This window comes from Molossus molossus, unplaced genomic scaffold (assembly GCF_014108415.1).
Source record: "Molossus molossus isolate mMolMol1 unplaced genomic scaffold, mMolMol1.p scaffold_m16_p_21, whole genome shotgun sequence".
In the NCBI taxonomy this organism is placed as follows: Eukaryota; Metazoa; Chordata; class Mammalia; order Chiroptera; family Molossidae; genus Molossus; species Molossus molossus.
This window is the reverse complement of record NW_023425357.1, coordinates 14,554,219-14,580,213: the sequence shown is the minus strand read 5'-3', so window position 1 is coordinate 14,580,213 and position 25,995 is coordinate 14,554,219. Positions and strand designations below refer to the sequence as shown.

The window sequence follows — 25,995 nt, the reverse complement described above, 5'->3', positions numbered from 1 at the left end:
AAATTACTGTCTATTAAAATTCACTAAAGTTTAATCAGTTTCCAGTAACGATCGGTTTTTCTACATGGATTACATTATCATTATCTTTCCCCCATAAATTCACTGATGCTGTGTTTTATGAGGCAAGTGTGCTCCCATATTCACATTTTAAGAATTCTTTGATGGTAATGGATTAATGACCACAGAAGGCTCTCTATATCAACCACAAAGATTCATATAATTCATATATAAACTTGTGAGCCATGAGTAAAGTCTATTCCACATTCCTTATATTTAAAAGACTTCTCACTGATATGAATCCTCTGATGTTGAGTTAGTTGTGAACCACGAGTAAAGGCCTTCCCACATTCCTTACATTGATATGGTTTCTCACCAGTATGAATTCTCTGATGTCGAGAAAGGTGTGAGCTCTGAGTAAAGGCTTTTCTACATTCTTTGCATTCATAGGGCTTCTCACCAGTATGGATTCTTTGATGTAGAGTAAGTTGAGAACCATGACTAAAGGCCTTCCCACATTCCTTGCATTCATAGGGTTTTTCTCCAGTGTGAATTCGCTGATGTTGAGTAAGTTGTGAACCACGAATAAAGGCCTTCCCACATTCCTTACACTGATAAGGTTTCTCACCTGTATGAATTCTCTGATGCTGTATAAGTAGTAAGCCACGAGCAAATGCCTTCCCACATTCATTACATACATAGGGCTTCTCACCAGTATGAAGTCTCTGATGTTGAGAAAGATGTGAACTCTGAGTAAAGGCCATTCTACATTCTTTACATTCATAAGGTTTCTCTCCAGTATGTATTCTCTGGTGTTGAGTAAGCTGTGAGCCACGAATAAAAGACTTTCCACATTCCTTACATTCATAGGGCTTCTCACCAGTATGAATTCTCTCATGTTGAGTAAGTTCTGAGCCACGACTAAAGGTCTTTCCACATTCTCTGCATTCATAGGGTTTCTCACCAGTATGAATCCTCTGATGCCGAGTAAGGAGTGAGCCTCTATTAAAGGCTTTTCCGCATTCCTTACATTGATAGGGTTTCTCACCAGTATGAATTCTCTGATGTTGAGTAAGTTGTGAACCATGACTAAAAGTCTTTCCACATTCCTTACATTCATAAGGCTTCTCATTGGTATGAATTCTCTGGTGTTGAGTAAGTTGTGAACCACGAATAAAGGCCTTCCCACACTGTTCACATTTATAAGGTTTTTCACCAGTGTGAATCCTTTGATGTTGCATAAGTAATGAGCCACGAATAAAGGCCTTCCCACATTCTTTACATTCATATGGCTTTTCCCCATTATGAATTTTCTGATGTTGAGAAAGCTGTGAGCCACAAATAAAAGCTTTCCCACATTCCTTACACTCATAGGGTTTTTCACCCGTATGACTTCTCTTATGCAGAATAAGTTGTGAGAGCTGAGTAAAGACCTTTCTACATTCTTTACATTCATAGAGTTTCTCACCAGTATGAAGTCTCTGGTGCAGAGTAAGTTGTGAGTTCTGAGTAAAGGCCTTCCCACATTCTTTACATTCATAAGGTTTCTCTCCAGTATGGACTTTTTGATGCCGGGTTAGTTGTGAACTACGAATAAAGGCTTTCCCACACTGTTCACACTTATATGGTTTTTCACCAGTATGAATTCTATAATGTAAAATAAGTTGTGAGCTCTGAGTAAAAGCCTTCCCACATTCCTTGCATGCATAGGGTTTTTCACCAGTATGAAGTCTCTGATGAAGACTGAGCTGTGAATCACGACTAAAGGCCTTCCCACACTGTTTACATTCATAGGGTTTTTCACCAGTATGAATACTCTGATGTTGAGTTAGGTGTGAGGCTCGTCTAAAGGCCTTCCCACATTCCTTACATTTATAGGGTTTCTCAGAATGACATGTGGGATATTGAGATAAGTAAGTATGCTGATTGAAAATGGACATTTTTTCATATATGATCATTCCTTGCCTGAAATACTCCTTCTGATTTTCCAATGTGCCTCTGACTTCCAAATAATCTCTAGAACTGGACTCCTTAAGATCATAGTTTTCAAGCCTGTCACTGATTTCCCATTGAAATAATTCTGTTTCATGAGTGTCCTTTTTTGGAGGTAAGTAATTATTTGCACACCTTGAAGGCAAATCTGAAAATTAAAAAAAAAAAAAAACAATAAAAAATTTTGGTTGTCATTTCAGAAAAAGTAGAACTCCCATAGTAAAAAAACACTACATAGAAATATATATATAGGGAAATGATACCCATAAGAAATAACTGGCTTACATCAGTGTTTTTAAAATATTATTTACTATGACCTATAGTAATACCTACTTACCTTTCACAGCACAATCAGCTACATTTATAGTTTCATTAAACAATACCTACCATTTTCTATTCTAGTTTTGTCTCTCTCTCACACACACATGCATAGTAAAAACCCACTACTTTCATATTGCAGTAATGTTTTGCTACCTATAATTTGACAAAGTATTAGCTTAGAATGACCTCATATATATTAACATGTAGAAAAGGACACATAAGCCCTGGCCAGTTTGACTCAGCAGTTAGTGTGTCAGCCTGTGGACCAGAGAGTCCAGGGTTTGGTTCCCACTAAGGGCATGTACCTTGGTTGCAGTTTGTCCTCAGTCCCGGTTGTGGTCATATGGGTGGCAACCACTCGATGTGTCTCTCTCACATCAATGTTTCTCTCTCTCTCTCTCTCCCCCCACCCTTCCTCCCGCTCTATCTAAAGAAATGCAAAAATGTCCTCGAGGGAGGATAACAACAAAAGGACAAATGAGCCCAGCTGGTGTGGCTCAATGGATTGAGTGTTGTCCCATGGATTGAGAAGTCCTGGTTCAATTCCCAGTCAGGGTACGTGCCCAGGCTGAAGGCTCACTTCCCAGTAGAAGGCATGCAGGAGGCAGCCAATCAGTGTTTCTCTATCACATCAATGTTTCTATTTCTATCTCCCTTTCTCTATCTCTAAAAAAATCAATAAATAAAAATAGGAAGATACTCTGTGGTCATGGATTGGAACATTGTTAAAATGGCACTAGTAACTAAAGCAATATACAGATTCGATGTAATCCCAATGGCATTATTCACAGAAATAGAAAAAAACAATCCTCAAATTTATCCGAATCCACAAAAGACCCTGATTAGCCAGAACAATGCTGAGATAAAGAACCAAGCTGAAGGTATCACACTCACTAATTTCAAATTATACTACTAAGCTACAGTAATCAAAACAATAATGGTATGGCAGAAAAACAGACCACAGACCAATGGAACAGAATTGAGATCCCAAAAATAAGCCCACATGTAAATAGGCAACTAAATGTCAGACAAGGTGCCAAGAATATACAATAGAAAAGAAAGTCTCTTAAATAAATGGTGCTGGGAAAACTAGAAAACCATATTCAATAGAATAAAACTAAATTGCTATGTACTACCATACACAAAAATTAGCACAAAATGGATTACAGACTTCAGTGTAAGAACTGAAACAATAAAATATCTAGATAAAGACATAGGCACTAAACTTATAGACCTTGGTCTCAGAGGGATTTTTGTAAAGTTGACCCCAAAGTCAAGGGAAGTAAAAGAAAAAAATAAATGAATGGAATAATATCAAATTAAAAATCTTCTGTACAGCAAAAGAAACCATCAATAAAACTAAAAGACAACCAACCATATGGGAGAAGATATTTGCAACAATATCTCCAATAAGGGGCCAATATCCAAAATATATAAAGAATTCGTACAACTCAACAAGAACAAAATCAATTCAACTAAGATATGTGAAGAGGGCCTGAACATACCTTTTTCCCAAGAAGACATACAGATGACCAACAGATATATGAGATGATCAGCATCACTAGTTATATGGAAAATGCAAATCAAAATCATAAAGAGATATCATTGCACACCTGTTAAAATGGCTTATCAATAACACAAGAAATAAGTGTTGGAGGGGATTTTGAGAAAACAGAGCCATTGCACACTCCTTTTGCAAATGTAAAGGTACTATGGTGAAGGCACTACAGAAAACAGTATGGAGGTTCCTCATTAAATTAAGAATAGAGCTACCATATGACCCAGCAATCCCTCTTCTGGGTATCTACATGAAAATCTGAAAATACTTCTTTGTAAAGATACTTGTATCCCTATTTTCATAGCAGCATTATTTACAAAGGCCAAAACATAGAAAAAAAACTTTAAAGTATCCTTCAATGGATGAATGGATAAAATGTGATACACATATACAATGGAATACTACTTAGTTTTAAGAAAACATTAAATATTGCCATTTGCAACAACATGAATAGATCTTGAAAGTGTTATTCTAAGTGAAATTAGTCAGATGGGAAAAGACAAGAACCATATGATTTCACTCATATGTGGGATATAAAACAAAAAGCAACAAATAAAAATAAAAAACAAACTCATACCTACGGACAGCATAATAGTGGCTACCTGGGGGAAGGGAGATAAGAGAAGGACAAAGAATGTAAAGGGGGTCAAATATACAGTGACTGAAAAAAACCTGAGTTTGGTTCCAGAGCACATAGTATAATATACAGGTGTCATATCATAAAGTTGAAAACCTACAGACTGCTGGTCAAAATGGCAGAATTGGCAAACTATGCTCCCCTCCTCCCATGACCATATCAAATTACTAAAGTATAGAACAACCATCATTGAGAACCACCTGAAGATTATTTGAGCAGAATTCCTATAACTAAAACTATAAAGAAGCCAACTCCAGACAAATAGGAAAGGCGGAGATGAAGAAGAGGCAGGACCCACAACCCTGGTGGGCAATTTAAAATCAGGAAGGATATCTCAGCTGTGAAGGTCCATCCACCCTGAGTAAGGAGTCCACATCTATACGTGGCTCCCCAGCCTCGGGAACTAGTGCAGGGAAAAGAAATCCCCATAACATTTAGTTGTGGAAAATTGTGGACTGCATCAGAAAAAGTCTGAGGGCTGCCAGAGAACAAGGCATAGGTCTAAAAGGGACCACATACAGACTTACTTGCTCACAAACTCACTAGCTCTAAGATTGAGTGCAGGAGCAACAGCTCAAAGAGCTCCAGGGACATAATGGAGTACCAAAATTCACTAACTTCAGGGAGAGGGATGGAGGGGCAGGGGTTGGGCAACTCTTTCTGTGGGCAAGCACTGGCAGGCACCGCTGTTCTTTTGTTGAGCTTTCCCTGACCCAGCCAGCCCAGTGCAGGCAGATGGGAGCCAAATCTAGGCTTTCCATTAATCTGCCTAAAACCATTCGCCTTGCTCTGCTGAATCCTAGACCTCAGTCCACCCAACTTGCTCTCCCAGCCTAAGCCTCTTCAAGGGGCTCCCCGATATAAGCAACCTACCTCGGATCATGCTGCAAACTCTCCCAAAATCTCTAAGGTCCACAAACCTCAAATAAGCAGCAGCCAACCTCAGCATGCTTTGTAGTTCTTGCTAAGCAGCCCTAGGCTCTCAGAAGTAGTGACTGGTCTTAACTTGCATTGTAACTACCATCAGGTGGCCTCAAGCCTGTCATAAGCAGTGGCCAGTCTTGGCATGGAATGTATATTCAAATAAGCAGCCACAAACCAGGCACAAGTGGTGGCTGGCCTCAGCTCACATCGTGGTGCCGACCAAATGGTCTGAAGCCCAGCACAAGAGGCAGCCAGCCGGGATTCACAAAATAGCTTCTCCCAAGTGCCTGCAGACTCAACATAAGTGGCAACCAACCACAGATCACTTTTTAGTTCCTACCAAGCAACACAGAGCCCAGCACAAGTGGTGGCTGATGTTGAGCTGCACAGAAGTCCCTCCCAAAAGGCTCCAAATTCAATACACATAGAGGTCTGCTTCAGAACATATCAAGCACCACCCAACCAGTTCCACAAACAACACACCTGGAAGGCAAATTTGGCTGGCACCAGAGCCCCAAGTAAAGCAATTACCACTATGTGAGGTCAACCACCACAAAACATGCGGCTGTATTAACAACAAGCCCTCAGAGCCAGATAGATTGAGGGTCAAAGCTAACCACTGATGTGGCAGCAGCAACTGAGGCCAAATGACAATAGGAGGGCACACACAAAACTCACAGAAGACACCCAACAACAACAAGAGGGCACAAAACAATACTCACAGTGGACACCCATGGAGTACCTGCTTTGGCAAAGAGGGAGGCTGTACCACTGGGCTCAACAGGACACATAAGGCTACTATGTCAAGACGGGGAGACATAATAGATCCACCAACACACAGAAACAAACACCGGGTTTCAGCCAAAATGTGGAGACGAAGAAACTTGTCCCAAATGAAAGAACAAGGCAAAACTCAAAAAAAGAGAACAAAATGAAAGGAGACAAGCAATCTGTCAAATACATACTTTAAAACAGGTTATAAAAACACTCAATTAAATTAAGAAAAGAATAGATGATCTCAGTGAGGACTTCAACAAAAAGACAGAAACATAAAAAAGGAGATCACTCTGGCCACTTGGCTTACCATGAAGAGTGCTGGCTCATGGACTGAAGGGTCATGGGTTCAATTCCCAGTCAAGGGCACATACCTGGGTTACAGGTTCAATTCCCACCCTGGTCTGGGTCATTCAGGAGGCAACCAATCAATGTGCTCTATCACATTGATGTTTCTCTCTAACTCTCTCTCCCCTCCCCTTCCCGGCTCTTCCCTCTCTCCTTTCCATTCTATCTAAGAAGCAATGGAAAAATATCCTCGGGTGAGAAAAAAAAAATTCCTGCATTTATTTAATAAAGATATTTAAGCTCCTTTAGCAGATCTGAATTGTAACAATGCATAGCCCACTTTTTCTGACAATCTTGCAAAAATGTCCCAGTATTCAAATCTATCTCCTTGATCATTAAGGAAGATAGGAAGAGGACAGAAGATAGGTAATTAAATTTGAAAGATGGGCAAGATAAATGTGCCCTATGAAACTATCTATGTCTACTTCCAGTAATTTAAAACCGTTCATTTGAGAAGAAGAAAATCAGTTAATTACTTTAAAAACAACCTTGAAATAACATCAGATAAGGCAGCCATTCCAAAGATAGATCCTAAAATACTATGGAGTAAATATCCTTACCTAGTGACACCAAGTTACTATAGTTCTCCAACATCACATCTCTGTACAAATCCCTTTGAGCAAAGTCCAGGCATTCCCACTCTTCTTGAGAGAAGTCAATGGCAACATCCCTGAACATCACCAATCTCTGAAACAACAAACATAATACTAGTAGTGGAAATAAAGAAAATGTATTTTCAATGGAGAGGGAGATGATATAACTGAGCAACCATGCTAGGAAGTCTCTCACATGGATGAGACATTACAAAAATTGGTGCTTCTGAAGTGACATGTTCCTTTTAAATTCTTGTTGCTGTAGACATTTCCTGAATATAGAATATCTTATTATACACATAGTCTGGGAGTTAACGTTAATTATATAAATTTTAAAATGCAATGTCCCGACTGAAAGAAAAAGCATACAGAAGCACCCTGTACAATATGTATCTTGTACATCAAACATTCTCAGTAAATGAGTTTCCCTTTCCTATTCTCTATTAAAGAGACAAGAGTCTCTGAGACCCCACTTCACCCAATTTGCATGGCCACCCAAGCTGTTTCCAGTGGTTTTTCCATACAAATGGCCTGTATTGGCTCATGCTGTGGACTTTCCTAAATTCTCTCAAAGGTTAACAACCCCAAACAAGCAGCATCTGTCCTCAGCATGCCATGTGCTTCTTGCTAAGTGGTTCCAGACCTGGCACTAGCAGCAGTCAAACTCAGTTAACACCTTGATTTCTACCAGGCATCTCCAAGCCCAACACAAGTAGCAGTCATCTGCAGATCACTTTATAGCTCATGCCAAGTAGCCCCAGGCAAGGCACAAGCAGCAGCTGACCTTGGTCTGAACATTCCAAATGGCCCCAGAGCCAGTGCACCCTGTGGCCAGCTTCACAATAAACTGGAGCACCACCCAACCACTTCCACAATCAACACACTCAAGGGGCAGATTCAGCAGGCAACAGAACCCCACTGTAGTGAGATCTAAGTGGCGGGGTCAGCCTCTGCATTGTAGTTCCTCCACTATAGTTGTGGCCAGGCAATCCCTCCCTCTGATGTACCAACAGCAATCAAGGAAGCTGCACATGGCCCACACATGGGCATGCATAGACTGCTCAGCTCAGATGACAGGAGAGGCTGCTCCACTGGCCCCTACAGGATACCTATTACATAAGGCCACCCTACCAAGACTGGAGATATAGCAGATCTACCTGATACATAGAAACAAACAAAGACAGGCAGCCAAAATGGTGAGAGAAAGAAACATGTCCCAAATAAAAGAACAGGAGTCATCACTAAAAAAAGAAGTAAATGAAATGAAGGTTATCAAACTACCAGATACAGAGTTCAAAACAATGGTTATAATAATGCTCAAGGAACTTAGTAAAAATGTCAATGGCATTAAAAAATGTAGAAACCCCCTGGCCGGTTTGGCTCAGCGGTTAGAGCATCGGCCTGCGGTCCCGAGAGACCCGGGTTCGGTTCCCGCTAAGGGCACGTACCTCGGTTGCAGTTTGTCCCTGGCCCTGGTTGGTCGTGCGGGTGGCAGCCACTCGATGTGTCCCTTCACGTCGATGTTTCTCTCTCCCTCTTCCTCTCTCTCCCTCCCACTCTATCTGAACAAAAATGTCCTCGGGTGAGGATAAAAAAAAAAAAAATGTAGAAACCATAAAAAAGAACCATTCAGAAATGAAGACTACAGTAACTAAAATGAGAAATATGCTAGACAAAATCAACAGCAGATTAGATGAAGCAGAGGATCAAATTAGCGATTTGGAAGACAAGATAGCAGAAAACACTCAGAGTAGCAAAAATAAATAAATAAGTAGGACAGTTTAAAAAAAATCTGAGACAACAGCAAACACACCAACATTCATATCATAGGAGTAGCAGAAGAAGAGAGCAAGAGATTGAAAACCTACTTGAAGAAATAATGACTGAAAACTTCCCTAACTTGGTGAAAGAACAAGGCACACAAATCCATGAAGGCCAGAGTCTCAATCAAGGTGAACCCAAAGAGGCCCACACCAAGACACATGTAATTAAAATGCCAAAGGCTAAAGACAAAGAGAGAATCTTAAAAGCAGCAAGAGAAAAACAGTTAGTTACCTAAAAGGGAACTTCCATAAGACTATCAACTGATTTCTCAACAGAAACTTTGCAGGCCAAAAGATTGGCATAAAATATTTAAAGTGATGAAAAGCAAGGACCTCTATCTAAGATTACCCTACCCAGAAAAGCTATCATTTAGAATCAGAGGACAGATAAACAGCTTCCAAGACAAGAAAATACTAGAGTTCATCACCACCAAACCAGTATTATAAGAAACATTAAAAGATCTTCTTTAAGAAGAAAAAAAAGATAAAAAATATGAGTAATAAAGTGACAATAAATATATATCTATGAACAATTACTTTAAATGCAAATGGATTAAATGCTCCAATCAAAAGATACAGGGTGGGTAAATGGTTAAGATAACAACACCCTTACATACGCTGTCCACAAGAGACTCACTTTAGATTGAAAGACACACACAGACTGAAAGTAAAGGGATGGAAGATATTTCATGAAAATGGAAACAAAACAAAACAAAAAGTTGACGTGCCCTGGCCAGTTTGGCTTAGCGGTTAGAGTGTCAGCCTGCGGTCCAGAGAGACCCAAGTTCTGTTCCCGCTAAGGGCACGTGGCTCGGTTGCAGTTTGTCCACAGCCCTGGTTGGGTTGTGTGGGTGGCAACCAATCGATGTGTCCCTTTCATGTTGTTTCTCTCTCTCTCTCCCTCCCAGTCTATCTGAACAAAAAATGGAAAAATGTCCTTGGGTGAGGATAAAAAAAAAAAGCTGACATAACAATATTTATACAGTCAAAATAGACTAAAACAAAAGCTATAACAAGAGACAAAGAAGCACCAAGTAATTCCACTTCTTGGTATTTATCCAAAGCAACACAAAACACTAATTCGAAAAAATACATGTATCCATCCATATGCTCAATGCAGCATTATTTACAACACCCAAGATATGGAAGCAACCTAAATGTTAATCAATAGGTGACTGGATAAAGAAGACACGTTATACACACACACACACACACACACACACACACACACAATGGGATATAACTCAGCCATAAAAAAGAATGAAATCCTGCCATCTAAAGGGTATTGTGCTGAGTAAAATAAGTCAGACAGAGAAAAAAGAATTGCATATAATTTCTAAAAAACAAAAATAAATGAACAAGCAGAATAGAAACAAACTCACAGATAACATTTTGACAGAAGGGAGGAGGTTTAGGAGTTTGGGTGAAAAAGGTGAAGGGATTAAGAGGTACAAATTGGTTGTTACAGAACAGTTACAAGGATGTAAAGTATAGCCTAGGGAATATAGTCAATAATACTGTAATAACTTGTATGGTGTCAGATGGGTACTAATTTTATCAGAGTGATCATTTCGTAAGTTATATAAATGCCCAAAAAGTATGTTGTACAACTGAAACTAATACAATATTATACATCAACTGTAACTGAAAAAAGTTTTTTTAATTATTAAAAAAGACATAAAATAATTGGGTAAATATTTCTGTAAAACCTTATAAAATATCTATCATATAAAATAAGATTTGCATAAAATTGAAGAATATATTGAAACTTCAGGTTTGTTGTTATATCAGAATATTACATCATAAGCATTTTCCTTGTTACCAATAATTTAGTAAGTATTTTTAATAGGTTGCATAATTGCTCTATATAATGAATATATCTTTACTCAATAAGTGTGCATATTTGACATTTTTAAGTTATATAAAAATATCATAAGCAGTTTTTGTTTTGGGGAGTTTATAATTCTCAACAGCTTTTCCATGTGAATGATGATCTTTCTTGTTATTAATCACCAATGAATATAACTTTTTCTTGTTCTAAGCAAGAGAAAGGTGAAAAAGATAATACAAACTTATACATTCAAGATTAGCACATAATATTGAATCTCAAAATCATCCACATTACTGGTATCAATTATGGATTCCCAGGGAAGATTCTTGATCTCTTTGTATTCAATCTTTAATCATGTTCCTAATCTTAAAAGCTCACAAAGCATGGGATTTTGCCATTTATGGAGACTAAGCAGAGTCAAGACAAACTCCTACCTTGCCTAACTGGGAAAGTTAGGTCTAAAGAGAAGATCAAAGTTTTCTTATGTGTGGTGTCATTTAACATCCTTCTCTATCTTATAAAATCAGGAAATGTACTTATGTTATATATGTCAGTGTTCCTAGTCAAAGATGTTCAATGGATTTCTGAATATAGGTTAGATTAGAAAGACATACTTAGAGAAGACACTATCATTTATAAGAATGGAAAAAACTGGTGAGCACATTCCTGAGTGGGGCCGCTTAGGAAAGAAGGTACAGGAATAAGGAATGCAAACATGTACATACTCTGAAAAAAAAAAAAAAAGTGACTATTTAAAGAGGACAGGAGACAATACCAATTTACCTCAGCCATGATTTTTATAGCTGTAAGAAATGATCAATCCTTTCCTGGATTCCTATCTTGGCGAAGCACAACGTCTGGAAAAGACAGTGCTGAGGAGGAGAAAAAAAAACATGAGACCATGCTTTTCACAAAGCTCCAAATGAGTTAAATTCAAATTACCTTTGTTGCTCTACTCTTCCAGTCTCCTGCTCCCATTCCCAAAATATACAGTAAGCAGGGGGATATAGGTGGTGGTTCTTACCCCTGTCAAACTCAGTGATCTCTATATTCAAAAAGAAAATGTTGACAAAAAACTTCTCTACCATTTCTGAAATAAAACTTATGGATGATGACATATTTATACACTATGCCAAATATAGATAATGATCAACTGTTATATTTCAATATATTACTGATCATACACAACTACAGTAGAAGGCACAAATAATTAAATGCTTACAACTACCTGAAATAAACAAATTTAGATTTCTAAGATGACAATATTTAACTAAGTATTGTTGACATATTTTAAATTATATTTGACATTTTGAAAAACAGCTATATATGTATATGTATGTATGTGTGTGTACAAGTATGTGTGCAGAATAAATGAAATTCGTTATCTACAAATGGAGGATTCTACAAGTGTGTGATATTCACAAATTAAATGTCACGGCAGTGTTGTCATCAGTGCTGAGATTTTATTTTTTAATCCTCACCCAAGGATATTTTTCCATTTATTTTTAGATAGAATAGGAGGGAGGGGGAGGGGAGGAGGAGAGGGAGGGAGAGGGAGACATCGATGTGAGAGAGACACATCAACTGATTGCTTCCTGCAAAACTCCGACCAGGGCCAGGGTCAAGCCACAACAGAGGTACATGCTCTTGGCCGGAATCAAACCCGGGTCTCATTGGTACATGGGCTGATGCTCTAACTGCAGAGCCAAACTGGCCGGGGCAGTGCTGAGGTTCTTTTTAAAGCTGTTTTTTTTTTTTTTTTATCCTCACCAGAGGACATATTTCCATTTTTTTTTGTTCAGGTAGAGTGGGAGGGAGAGAGAGGAACAGAGAGAGAGAGAGAGAGAGAAACATCAACATGAAAGGAACACATCGAGTGGCTGCCACCCGCACAACCGACCAGGGCCGGGGACAAACTGCAACCGAGGTATGCGCCCTTAGCGGGAATCGAACCCAGGTCTCTCAGGACCGCAGGCCGACGCTCTAACCGCTGAGCCAAACCGGCCAGGGCAAAGCTGTTTTTTAATATCAAATTTCTGAATAAAATAAAGTTTATATGATATATCTTTCTCAAACTAGCATTCCTAAAAGATTTATCTAATAGTAAAACCATGCAATAATACTAAAATAGATAAATTCAGTAATGTGACAAAAATCATGCCACAAAAAAAAAATGCTTTATGTAAGAGGTTCTAGACCCATATACTTATGAACTTATTTTTTTCCTCAATTATAATCCTCATTTTGCAAGTCATAGAACAATTCTTTGTTGTGCACTGCAGGACACTTAGATTAGAAGTTGGCCCACCAATTAGTTTTGTAAATAAAACTTTACTGAAACACATCTACATTCATTTGTTTATATACTGTCTTTGGCTACTTTCACACTACAGTGGCAGAGTTGAATATTTGCAAAAGAGACCATATGGCTAAAAAAGCCTAAATTATTTATTGTCTATTCCTTTACAGAAAAGCTGTCTAGCCCTGGCCAGTTTTGCTCAGCGGTTAGAGCGTTGACCTGCGGTCCACAGAGACCGGGGTTCGGTTCCCGCTAAAGGCACGTACCTCAGTTGCAGTTTGTCCCTGGCCCCAGATGGGGTTGTGTGGGTGGCAGCCAGTCGATGTGTCTCTCTCACATTGATGTTTCTCTCTCTCTCTTCCTCCCTCTCTCCCTCCCGCTTTGTCTGGAGATAAATGTAAAAATGTCCTTGGGTGAGGATAAAAAAAAAAAAGAAAAAAGAAAAGCTGTCTAACCTGTGATCTATATCCATGACTTTCAGTCCTTCAAAAGCCAGAAGCCTTCACCCTCAACCTAGTTATTTCAACATTCAAAAGCACTCAGATATATTTATAAAACATCACCTAGGAAGAGTCACTGCTCCTCCAAAGAATCACTGCTATAGGTGCTCAATAGATATTAATTAGAAATTCCACTTCTTCCAGATACTGGAAAGGTACAATAAATAACTGTGCCTATTCCATCAACCAAAAATAATTCAGATTAAGATGAAAAATCATAATTCCTTTTAAATTCATCACAGAGATGAAGGCATAAAGAAATTTATTTTTTTATTATTATTATTATTTTTTATCCTCACCCGAGGACATTTTTCCATTTTTTGTTCAGATAGAGTGGGAGGGAGAGAGAGGAAGAGAAAGAGAGAGAAACATCGATGTGAAGGGACACATCGAGTGGCTGCCACCCGCATGACCAACCATGGCCGGGGACAAACTGCAACCGAGGTACGAGGTACGTGCCCTTAGCGGGAACCCAACCTGGGTCTCTCTGTACCGCAGGCCAACGCTCCAACCGCTGAGCCAAACCGGGCAGGGTGGCATAAAGAAATTTAAATGAACTAAACTCTAAAAAGTGCCAAGCTCTTCTTAAGAAACATATATGGATGCTCTCATCCCTGGCAGGGCTTAAACTACATTGCAATTACCTTAAAAAAAAATAGTCCAACCATTCCAATAAAAACATAATATGGAGACAAGATATAAAAGCAAGTTTCAACTATATGCTCTCTACAAGAAACAGACTTTTAAATATAAAGACATTGCCCTGACCAATTCTGCTCAGTGGTCAGAGCATCAGCCCATGCACCAAAGGGCCACGGGTTCGATTCCCAGTCAAGGGCACATGCCTGGGTTGCAGGTTTGATCCCTGTGGTCAGTCAGGGCACTTGACAGGAGTCAATCAATTGATGTGTCTCTCTCACATCAATGTTTCTCTCTCTCTTTTTTAAAAATATGTTTTTACTGATTTTTTAGAGATAGAGGAAGGCAGAGAAAGATACAAATATAGATGTAAGAGAGATACATCGATTGGCTGCCTACTGTGTGGCCCCTACTGGGGATCAAACCCACAACCTGGGCATGTGCCCTGATCGGGAATAGAACAGGGACCTCTCAGTCCATAGGATAATGCTCAATCCACTGAGCCACACCAGCCAGGCATATTTTTTTTTTTTATCCTCCCCCGAGGACATTTTCGCATTTATCTTCAGATAAAGTGGGAGGGAGAGAGGGAAGAAGAGAGAAAGAGAAACATCAATGTAAGAGAGACACATTGACTGGCTGTCACCCACACGACCCCATCCGAGGCTGAGGACAAACTGCAACTGAGGTACGTGCCCTTAGCAGGAACTGAACCCAGGTCTCTCTGGACCATGGGCCAACACTCTCACCACTGAGCCAAACTGGCCAGGGCCCAGGCATCCTTTTTCTTTTCTCTCTCTCTCCCTCCCTCCCTTCCATTCTCTTAAAAAAAAAAAAAAAAAAATCAGTGGAAAAAATGTATATATATTTTTTGGATAAGGGTAAAATATATTAATAAATATAAAGACACTGACAGGTTTAGAGTAAAATGGTGACAAAAGATATACATACCACACAAATACTAAGCATAAGAAAGCTTGCGTACCTGTATTAATATGACATAATAGATTTATATTGTATGTCAAATGTGACTGAAAATAGAAAATTATTTTTAAAAAATAAAAAATAGCCCTGGCCAGTTTGGCTCAGTGGTTGAGCATCGGCCTGCAGACTAGAGAGTCCCGGGTTCAGTTCCTGCTAGGGGCACATACCACAAAAAAATTAATAAATAAAAATAAAAATAGCCCTGGCCGGTTTGGCTCAGCGGTTAGAGCGTCGGCCTGCGGTCCGGAGAGACCCGGGTTCGGTTCCCGCTAAGGGCACGTACTTCGGTTGCAGTTTGTCCCCGGCCCTGGTTGGTCGTGCGGTGGCAGCCACTCGATGTGTCCCTTTCACATCGATGTTTCTCTCTCTCTATCTCTTCCTCTCTCTCCCTCCCACTCTATCTGTACAAAAAATGGAAAAATGTCCTCGGGTGAGGATAATAAATAAATAAATAAATAAATAAATAACAAATAAAAGGGGACTGGGCTGTCAGTGCCTGGAGGCAGCCAAACAAAACTGCCCAAGCACCCTTCCCAGCCCAGCACCTGCTTCCACCTAGCACTGGCCTGGTATACATCATCCAAAGGTCTCTCATGCCCCCTACCAGTAGCCTGAGTAAAAAGCAGGGCAGGCGACAGCCTGAAAAAAAAAAAAAAAAGAATATTTCACAGTGTAAAGATAAACTGACTTTTTTGTAAAATTAGGTAAGAGAAAAAGATACGAGGGGGTAAATGAGGAAACGCGCCAATTTCATTATTACTTAGAGTTGTAATTCAGGTAGAATTTATGTCAAAAGCATTAAAATAAACTAAAAGTAGGCTATTTCTAGAAATTTGCCCCAAAGAGAAATCTCAATAAATAAAATCCATATACACAGTGATTGGTTGCCGCATAACAGTATACATAGAACTCTCCCTTTTAATTAAAAATGAAGTCCATAAAATATATGTACATATACATACAAACACATAAACATATATATATCTTTTTTTTAAATGGAAGAATAAACCAAAGATAATCATAGGTAGTTATCTATAGGGAGAAGAGGAAAACAGGGTGGAGGGGACAGGAATGGACACCAGACTTCTCTGAATTCATCTTGTTCTATAATTTAGACTTTGGAAATATATAAATATTTTAAGTAATTTTAAAATAAATTCAAACGGAGGTGGACAATTTCTAAAAGTAGAAACAAGGTGAAACAAATGAGCCTAACTCTGTCTCTCAGGTTGGTGGCTAAACTATACAAAAGATGTTATTTTAGGTGACTAAAAACACAGTAAATTGATTACAGATCCCTAGTGGATTATATCCTATTAAACTCCAGGAAGTTTTGATTGTTTTCTGTATTTATAATGTTAGTAAAATATTAGTACTGTTATTTTGAAACTCTCTCTCTCAATCCAAAGGCAGAAAAGAAGGAAAAGATAATAAAAAACAGATGGGAAAAATATAAAATGAATGGCAAGATGATGGATTTGACACAAATCATATCAATAATCACACTAAATATAAATGGTATGAATATGCCAATTAAAAGACAGATATTGTCTAACTGGATAAAAATACAAGATTCAACTAAATGCTGCCAACAAGAAATGCACTTTAACTATCACAATACAAATAGGTTAAAAGTAAAAGGATAGGAAAAGATATACCATGTTAACACTAATGAAAAAAGCTGGAGGGGCTACCTTAACTATCAAACAAAGTGGATGTTTGAAGCAAAGAATATTACTGGGATAAAGGATACCATTTCATAATGATTAAAGGGGCCAATCCACCATTAGAACATGTAATCTAAAACAGTTATGTACCTAATAACAGAGCCTCAAAATACATGAAGCAGAAACTATAAGTAGAAAGAGAAATCCAACAAACACACAGAGAATCATTAAAGGTACTGAACAGTATCACCATGAGCTAGCTGACATTTATAGAACACTCCGACCAATAATAGCAGTCATTTCAAATGTACACCAAACATTTACTAAGACAGACCACACATTCTCAGGCATAAAACAAATCTTAATAAATTCAGAAGAATTCAAGTTATACAAAGTATATTCTCTGACTACAATAGAATGAAATTAGAAATCAGTAACAGGCAAATATCTGAAAGATCTTTACGTTATTTGAAAAACTAAATAACATATTTCTAATAATCCGTAAGTCAAAGAAGAAATCAAAAGGCAAATTAGAAAAGACTTTGAACTGAAGGCAGAATAAATTAAATTAGATGGGAAGTGATCATTTTTAGCAGGGCATATATAATGGTTCATTATACTTCTGTGTACATTTGAAAAAATTTAAATGTTAAAAAACACAATGCTGCTAGGTCAGAAATAACACAACAGTACCCCCTTTCTAAATTTATGAATCTCAAATCCATTCTTCCTTAATTTAACCACTATTGGGAAGCATCTATCACAATTAACTGCACATATTCCCTGCTACCAACCTATAGAAAACTGCCTTGCCCCTCCATCATTTGAGAAAAAAATTTTTTTCTTTATTTTTAGAGAGAGAAGTGAGAGGGAGAGATAGATAGAAACATCAATGAGAGAGAACACTGATTGGCCACCTCCTGCATGCCCCCAACTGCAGATCAGGCCCTCAACCTAGACATATGCCCTGAACTGGAATCAAACTGGCAACCTCTTGGTGCATAGGCCAATGCTCAACCACTGAGCCACACTGGCCAGGCACCCCTCCATTATTTGAAAAGGCTTAGCTAGGAAATTTCAAAAAGAAAACAAAGATTCCTATGTCCTGAAACAAACAAAGGCAGTTCAGGAAACATCTACTCACCTTGGACTTTGCTTTTGAATGAATAACAGCCATTTTTTCCTCCTCTGGGCTCTACTCTCAGGAAAAGAAAATGGAAATATGAGATGGCCTTTCTTAGGGTATATTCTAAATTAGATCACACCCTTTCTGTCTCCCATCTCCTAATCTACCCCTCATTTAACATGGAAGGAAGTCAGAAGGTGACTAGAACAGTTCTCCACTTACTGTGTTTGGAGCCTGTACGTGTCTGACAGAGTCCACAGAGCCTGGAGGTGTTGAGTCAGGGACTTGACCTGCCCCACAATCTCAAGAAATTAGGCTTGCATTGTGTTTGTGCAGCTCGGGGCTAAGTGTGACCCAAGTACCTTGAAATACCTGAGATAAAAGACTGGGTGTTCCTAGGTGCTCCTGTTATCCACAAGGCAAACTAATTCTATACAGCATTGTTGTAGCCCTGGGCATTATATCAAGAAGATTCTATTTTCTTATATCACTAAACTTTTGCTGTAAGGTATAAAAGGCATGTAATAAAGGCTGATCCTGCTGAGGACAGTCCTCCTGATCCCATATCCGTATTGTTGTCTTCATTCCCACCACTCAAACTCAGGGACTCTGTGCTCCGGGCTGGTTCCTGGCATTTCTGTAACAGCTGTCTTGGGCTAGAATTTATTTCTGGATGCAGAGTTGTCCACTGGAGACAGACCTTTAGAGGTTGGTGTTATAAGTTCTTAAGTGTGTGGCTTGCCTCATACAGCACACTCTCTGAAAGTATTCCCACTCCTGGAACCCCATTACATTTACAAGTGGCCTTTCTTTAAGATGTTATCAGCTCTAAAATTCTCTTCTCAAGACCAGGTATGTGGCTTAGAAACAATCCATGTATTCTTCACTCAGAGGCTCAAATTTCTGACTTCCTTTCTGTCATTTCTTGCATCCAATACCCTCAAGGCTGTAAAGTGAGAGGGCACCGAAAAGCTGCAGGAAACCTACTACAACACCAGGGTGAACTAGGGATGGATACAGAAATAAAGCAGTCACTAAAGGCCACGCATGAATGGGGAAGGATAATCACTGTGGCCAGAAAAGAAAGAAGTCCTCAGTGGAAGACAAAGCCAGGTGGGACTCATGATCCATAGGCCTACTCTACCCCAGAAATACCAAAACACAATTTTACCTCTGTACCCCACTGAACTCTCACATGGGCACAGACTATAAAATACACAAATGACGACACAAAAGGACACAATCACATTTCCACAGTCACACAGCCAGAGTCACATTCACCACATTAATGCTACATTGTCAGACTACCAAGTCTTAAAATCACACACGGAACATACCCACAACCTCACTCAAGCACATCCATGCACCCTGTCAGGGACACACAATGGCCAAAAACACCCTTTCACAGCAGCGTTTTTATTATCTTCCCAGTCACCAAAACGGCACAGACACACAAAGTCATCCAATCAGATAGTCAGAAAAACACAACCAAGTACCTGGTCGAGGAAACAAGCAGTCACAAACAGTGTCACAGCAACACTTGTACTAACTCAAAGTCACAGGGAAACCTCAGTAATAGACACAATACGATCATATACACAGCCTCAGTGTGACACAAGAACATCCAAAGATGTTCCGTCTTTACAACAGCACCGTCGCACACCTCAGTCACAAGCCACCCCTGTCACTGCAGTATTATCACCGCCTGAGTCATAAACAACTCACACGAACACTTAAACCCACAGTCGCACACGCCCATTCACCTATTCAGTCAACGGCACGACTCAGGATGCTTGTTGTCTCACAATACAAATCCGCAGGAGACACGGCCACACATGCACTTCCAGCGACGCTCCCTCCGAGCATTCCCGCCCACCTCGACATATGGTACAGTTCAGGGTCCAGGGGCTGACGCTCGGGAGCCAGGGCGATTTCGGCGTCGTGGGCCCCACCAGCGCCGGCCCAAGATCCTCCACAGACACAGCGCTCTCCCGACTCGAGGCCCCCAAATCGCGCGAACAAACGGAAATGAAGCTGCGTTTGGAACCAGGTGGCTCTGGGAAATGTAGTCCAACGCCGAGAAGGCTGTGGCCGGCCGACACCGTCCACCTAGCGGGGCTCGTGGAACCCGCTGCCACAGCCCGCTCGCACGGAGGGCCACAGGGATTTGTGGGAGGGCCCGCCAGCGCTCAGTACGCAGGCGCCGAGCGCGCTGCTGGGGAGGTTGAGGCCGGAGACCCGGAGTCCTATGCAGTGCCAGGGACTTACCCAATCATATGGTGGGACTGGCCGGAGGGGCTTGTGCAGGGGAGGAGCTAGAGCGGGGCGGCGACCGGCCGGAGCCTCCGACTAGCAGGAGACCCTTTCTGTGCCTCGCTTGGCCCTTTGGTGTGTGAAACAACGCGATATGTTGTCGGGCGCACGGAGTCCCTCGGTGGCCAGCTGCAGTTCTACCTGTGAGATTCTACGTGTTGGGTGTAGGGTGATCCGTACTTGAAGCCATATGATGTTTGCATTTTTTATAACTGTGGGATTGCCTGACAGAGTAGGAACCTCTGCTGTTGTCATGTGTTTTGTGTCTATAGTTGAGTGTGATTGTGTGACTGGTGATTTGTTTATGTAAATGTGCGTTTCTTGCGCCTGTGTTTCAGAGTGTAGACTAGTAGAAGAGCATTGTGTGACTGAAAAAACTATGGTCAAATTATTTACTCCTTGAACACTAATTTGATGATCTAGAAAAGATTATCAGTTTATCTGGCAAATAAATGTGTGGGTTTTTTTTTTTGTATCAGAGAAAATGCATATATTATGGGGAAGACTACAAAATAAACTTTTTTTTTAAAGAAAGATGATTTCAAAGCCAGTCATAGAGTAACTGCTTTTTCCTCTGCTCCAGCCCCCCAAAATAAGCATCCATTCTTTTCTACTATTAGGGGAATATTATTGGGTAAGGTTCAGAGGCCATCAACTAATTAAATAATAATATGAGTTTATACATAAGAAGAGTGAATTTTCGCAGAGTCAAGCATTAGTCAGATTTCCTGAATTCCAGGTCAAACCCTTGTCCCCATTTTCTGATGAACAAATCTTGCCTCACGAAGAGAAACAAACTTGAGGATATATGGCTTGTTGGTCATTTAAACTTATCTTCACTTTAAGAAGTCATGGCCTTTTTAAAAAAGATAATCACAAACTTTTTGAAATTCCAGCACAGAGAAGATAATAGTTATAATTCCACCACTCCTCCAGTGGGGAGTGGAATTAATAAAATTTGCTCTGACTTGTAGGACCCTGCACCAAATACTTTGATTTCTTCCCAGTAACGCGACTGGAATAGCAAATTTGGTAACTCAGATTGTTGAATGAATGAACCTGTGTGCATGATTCAGTACAGCTATGTGAAATAAAGATGGTCAACTTGCACTGACTTAGAGTGGATCAAAATGGAGCAGGACTTTTGTTAATGTATGCATGAGAGATTTAGATTTGGGTGTTTTGTTTTGTTTTTTTTTTTAGAGGGGACACATTCTGGTTTCAAATTAGACAGGATGCATTAATCTGAAGCCACATCTATTTGATTCTGGGTTATCTCTTTTTGCTTCTGAATAGTTGTGATAACTGCTTACAAGAAAAAGGAGGCTATTGTTTAAAAGTGAAAAACTGCTCAGCCCTCAACCCTCTGACCCACAGGGCCCGCTCCGCTTAGGTCATGGTCAGAATGGTAGATGAGTCCTTCAGGTGCACTATCTTCCCCTGGGGCACAAGTAGCTTTTCCTGGCCTCAGGGTGTAGAAATGAGTGTACTGCATGAACAGTTTGCCAATCCAGAGCTGTTTAAGTCCAACCCCTAATGTTCAGGTCCTAGGGCCTCTACTTCCTAGCTCTGTGCCCTGGAAAAGTCTGCTCTGAGCCTCAGTGTTCCTACCTGTAAATGGGGGATGTGATGCCTGCCTATCTTGGCTGTTTAGAAGTACAATGAGTCAGGGAAATAGCCAGTGAGAGAATGAGTGATCTGGTGGGGAATCAGGAGTTATAGTAATAGCATCTGGGTGTGACTGGCAGTGAGTCCCTGTATTTCTGTCTTGAGTTCTTGAGCAGGCAACACTGTGTCACTACCAGCCAGGGCTCACACCCTGACTCCAATGCATATGAGCTATGTGACCTTGGGCATGCTACTTAACCTCTTGGGCCTCTGATTTCTTATCTGTAAAGCAAAAATAATAATTATGCTTATAGAATGAACTGCTGTTGGGTTTGACTGATTGTAGATGGGTTCTGGTGTGGTGTGCTGAAGGCTACTGAATGCAACTTATAATGCTAAATAAAAATAGTTATTCTTTTAGTATAAAAAACTAATTATGCTTATATATACCATAGGACTGTTGAAGATTGATTAACATGTGTAAAGTTCTATGGTAGTACCTGGCATATTGTGTTTGTTAAACAAATAAAATTATTCTTTATTGATCCTGTGCCACATGCCTGAAACAAATCTTCCTATATATAAAATCAGCAAATATTTTTTGGGTACTTTCTGCCTGCCAGCTGTGAGGCAGGCCTGTATCTCCATTGTACAGTAGAGACTGAGTGCTAGAGACTCCAACCCTGTCCCTAGGGTTGGAAACCAGGCTGGCTGCCTCAAGAGTATTGTTCTTAGTTGTCCCCTAAGCAGAGGACCTCAAACGGCTTCCCAAATTACTTCATTTGATCTTCAGAACAATCCCCTGGCCTTGTTAGGACCATCTGATGGATGGAAAAACAGAGGCTTAGAGGAGGAGCCAGTGAGTTTGCTTGATGTTCATGGGGAGGTAGGTTTTTAATTAGATTGTGTATAAAAGTCTCTTAGAGCTTAAAACTTGGATAGCAGTTTCTATCACCATCATCATCATCATCACCACCTTTTATCAAACCTAGTATGGTACAGGCACTATCTTGGTACTTTCCCCTCGGATCTCATTTCATCTCTTAAAAAACCTATATGTGTCCTGGCCGGTTTGGCTCAGTAGTTACAGCGACGGCCCGTGGTCCAGAGAGACCCGGGTTCAGTTCCCACTAAGGGCATGTACCTCGGTTGCAGTTTGTCCCTGTCCCTGGTTGGGGTTGTGTGGGAGGCAGCCACTTGATGTGTCCCTTTCACGTCGATGTTTCTCTCCCTCTTCCTCTCTCTCCCTCCCACTCTATCTGAACAAAAATGGGAAAATGTCCTTGGGTGAGGATAAAAAACCCCCAAAACCTATAGGGTTATGAATTGCTATGCTTGTTTGACATACAAAGAAATGGAGGCTCACCCTGGCCGGTTTGGCTCAGCGGTTAGAGCGTCGGCCTGTGGTCTAGAGAGACCTGGGTTTGGTTCCCGCTACGGTCGTGTATCTCGGTTGCAGTTTGTCCCCGGCCCTCGTTGGTCATGTGGGTGGCAGCCACTCAATGTGTCCCTTTCACGTCGAAGTTTCTCTCTCTCTCTCTCTCTCTTTCTCCCATTCTGTCTGAACAAAAAATGGAAAAAATGTCCTCAGGTGAGGATAAAAAAAAAAAGAGAGAAATGGAGGCTCAACAAATGAAACTAAGAACCCCCTCAGGCATTCAGAAAGCCCTCTGTGCCTCCAATGCAGAGCCCCTTTCTCATAACCCGACCCTACTGCCTGCCTCCTCAATCCTATGGTAGGCCTTCACCCCTTTGAGAAAAGTTCTGGGCAGAAGCAGAATTGGGAAACAGCAGAACAATATTAATAACAACTGCTGTTTATTAATCAACCACCTACTGTGTGCCCAGTGTTAACATTTATGATCTCATTTCATTTTTACAACATCCCTGTACAGTGGGCACCATCTCCCTCACTTTGCAGATGAAGGAATACAACTCAAAAGGGGAGGCACTGGTCAATGATCACAGAGCCCCAGAGAGTGAAAGGTTACTTCGGGGAAAGCCAGATTTCTGGTTGTCCAAGCCTTTCCTATAGAAGCCAGATATGACCCATCATCCTAAGCAGTATCATCATCACACCAATACAACCATGTGAAGTAGGCCCTATTATCCTCATTTTACAGAAGGGCATGGTCAGGGTCACCCAGCTGATATATGAACCTAGGCTGTTTAACTCCGGAAATGATGCTATTAATACCAAAAAAACCTTGCCTCTCAGTGATTGGAAAACCAGTGCTCATGAAATAAAATGGAGATAAAGCCACAAGGTTGGGAATAGGGATGGGAACAGGGATGAGAGTGTGTCAGGCCCAGGTCCTGATTCTCTCTCCTGGCCCAGTTCCCCAGTCATCAGTGCAAGGCCCATTGCTGGCATTGCCATTGGGATCCTGACAGTTGTTGCCCTGTCCATAGGGCCTGGGCTATTTCCCCTACATCAGAAATACTGGAGAGTAAAGCTGGGAATGGGAATGAGATGGGAGGTGTGATCAAGGGAGCCTGCCCCACAGGAGTGTTGCTGACCATGGTGCTGAGCCGTGTCCCTGGGAATTCAGAGGGTTTGGGGCATTGCCTATGGATGTGGGATATGGGTAGAGCCTATGGAGATGGGAAGGACTAGATGCACGGAAGTATGAGGGCTTTGGGGTTTCAGGTCCTCCAGGAAAATAGCAAAGGACCCCATCTATGAGGTCACCACAGCCTCTGAAGAGGAGCACTCTGTACAGTGCAGTTCCAGTAAGTGACTTTGTAGCTGATGCCCAGGGCAGCACTGAGGGCTGGGAAGAGGCTGGTGCTGGGAGTCCCTCTGCTCCCAGCTTTACCACCAGGCCACCACATGATAATAGGCAAGCCCTGCTCTCTCCGAGCCTCAAGGTCCCCATCTGGAAAATGGGTAAGATTGGAATTGAGAACTCTGAGGAGTTCTGCCTTTTCTGACAGCCATAGCAAAAATAGGGCATTGTGCAGCCATTTTCTTCTCCTACCCTCTCAGAAAACTTTAATTGAATTGCTGTAGACAGGGAGAACCAATCACAACACTGTTCCCTGCTGAATCCAAAACCAGCCTCATAATCCATCTCAACACAGTGCCCCAAGCATCTCTACTGATGGGTAAGAATTGACCAACAGTAAGGTGAAGCATCTTTGCCATCTCTGGCCTAGGATTCTGGAAGGATGGGCCTCATGAGATGGAAGTCTTCTAGAGACTGTCCAATTCCACTCAGTTTTACAGAGAGGAAACCCAAGGCCAGGAAGGGTAAAGGACAAACCCACACAACCAGAAACCCACTTATGCAACTGGGGTTAGGTCTTAGATTTCTGGTCTTATCTGTTTTATCAAATGGTCTTATCTCACCTAGAAATAGCTTTCTGTGGCATCCCAGGTCAAGCTCATTGGAGATGTGATGAGGAGTCCTGGGGAGAAAGACAGGCAGGTTTCTGTCACCTCTTTCCTGGGAATAGAAATGACCTGGAAAAAGAGCCCCTTCCTCTTATCTCTTCTTAATTCCAGCCCTGGGTTGGCATTTGCTTTCTTTAAACTGGCCAAGGTCTATGTGTGCTAATATACCCGAACTGCAAGGACAGGTCAGAGTCAAAAAGGTGGGTGATGCTTCAGAGGGATCCACCCTGCTCCCTCAACTGTCTGGCCCTTCCCTAGCCCAGAAGGGCTGTTCCAGTCCCATTTCTTGGGGTGGGAGAGTCACGCATGTTCTCTTGAGGGCATCAATGCCAGCTTGGATCTCTGCATTTCCTCCTTTGCCTTCTCTGGGGATCCCATTACCCTCTCTGGCTTTTCCATCTCTTCTTGTCCTCTTTTTCTTCAATATGACAATGCCTTGAACCCCTCTTGGAATCAGAGGGATGTAGTTTATGTGAGGAAAACCATAGGAGTGTTTTGGAAGCATTTAAAGAAACTTAAAAATACCATATTTTAAAAAACATTTTCATACAGCAGAACTCCAATTTTCTACTCCCTCCCTGGTTGGGTGGAAATAAATATCACATTTTTTCAGCGTGCTTGGGCTGGTTAATGAGATTCTGGCTGTTAAAGTGTTTAGGAACAT

The 25,995-nt window shown here is 40.9% G+C and overlaps 1 protein-coding gene across 1 annotated transcript; it reads right to left on the bottom strand.

The window, feature by feature from the left end:
• Positions 1-246: 246 nt before the first annotated feature.
• LOC118638598 (zinc finger protein 420-like) lies at positions 247-20,013 on the bottom strand. The gene is given in 6 exon segments (XM_036274642.1): positions 247-373; positions 375-2,137; positions 7,112-7,238; positions 11,582-11,670; positions 18,032-18,082; positions 19,890-20,013. Coding segments are annotated over 4 exon segments (1,959 nt in total). The 5' UTR covers positions 11,591-11,670; positions 18,032-18,082; positions 19,890-20,013; the 3' UTR covers positions 247-313.
• Positions 20,014-25,995: the final 5,982 nt, after the last annotated feature.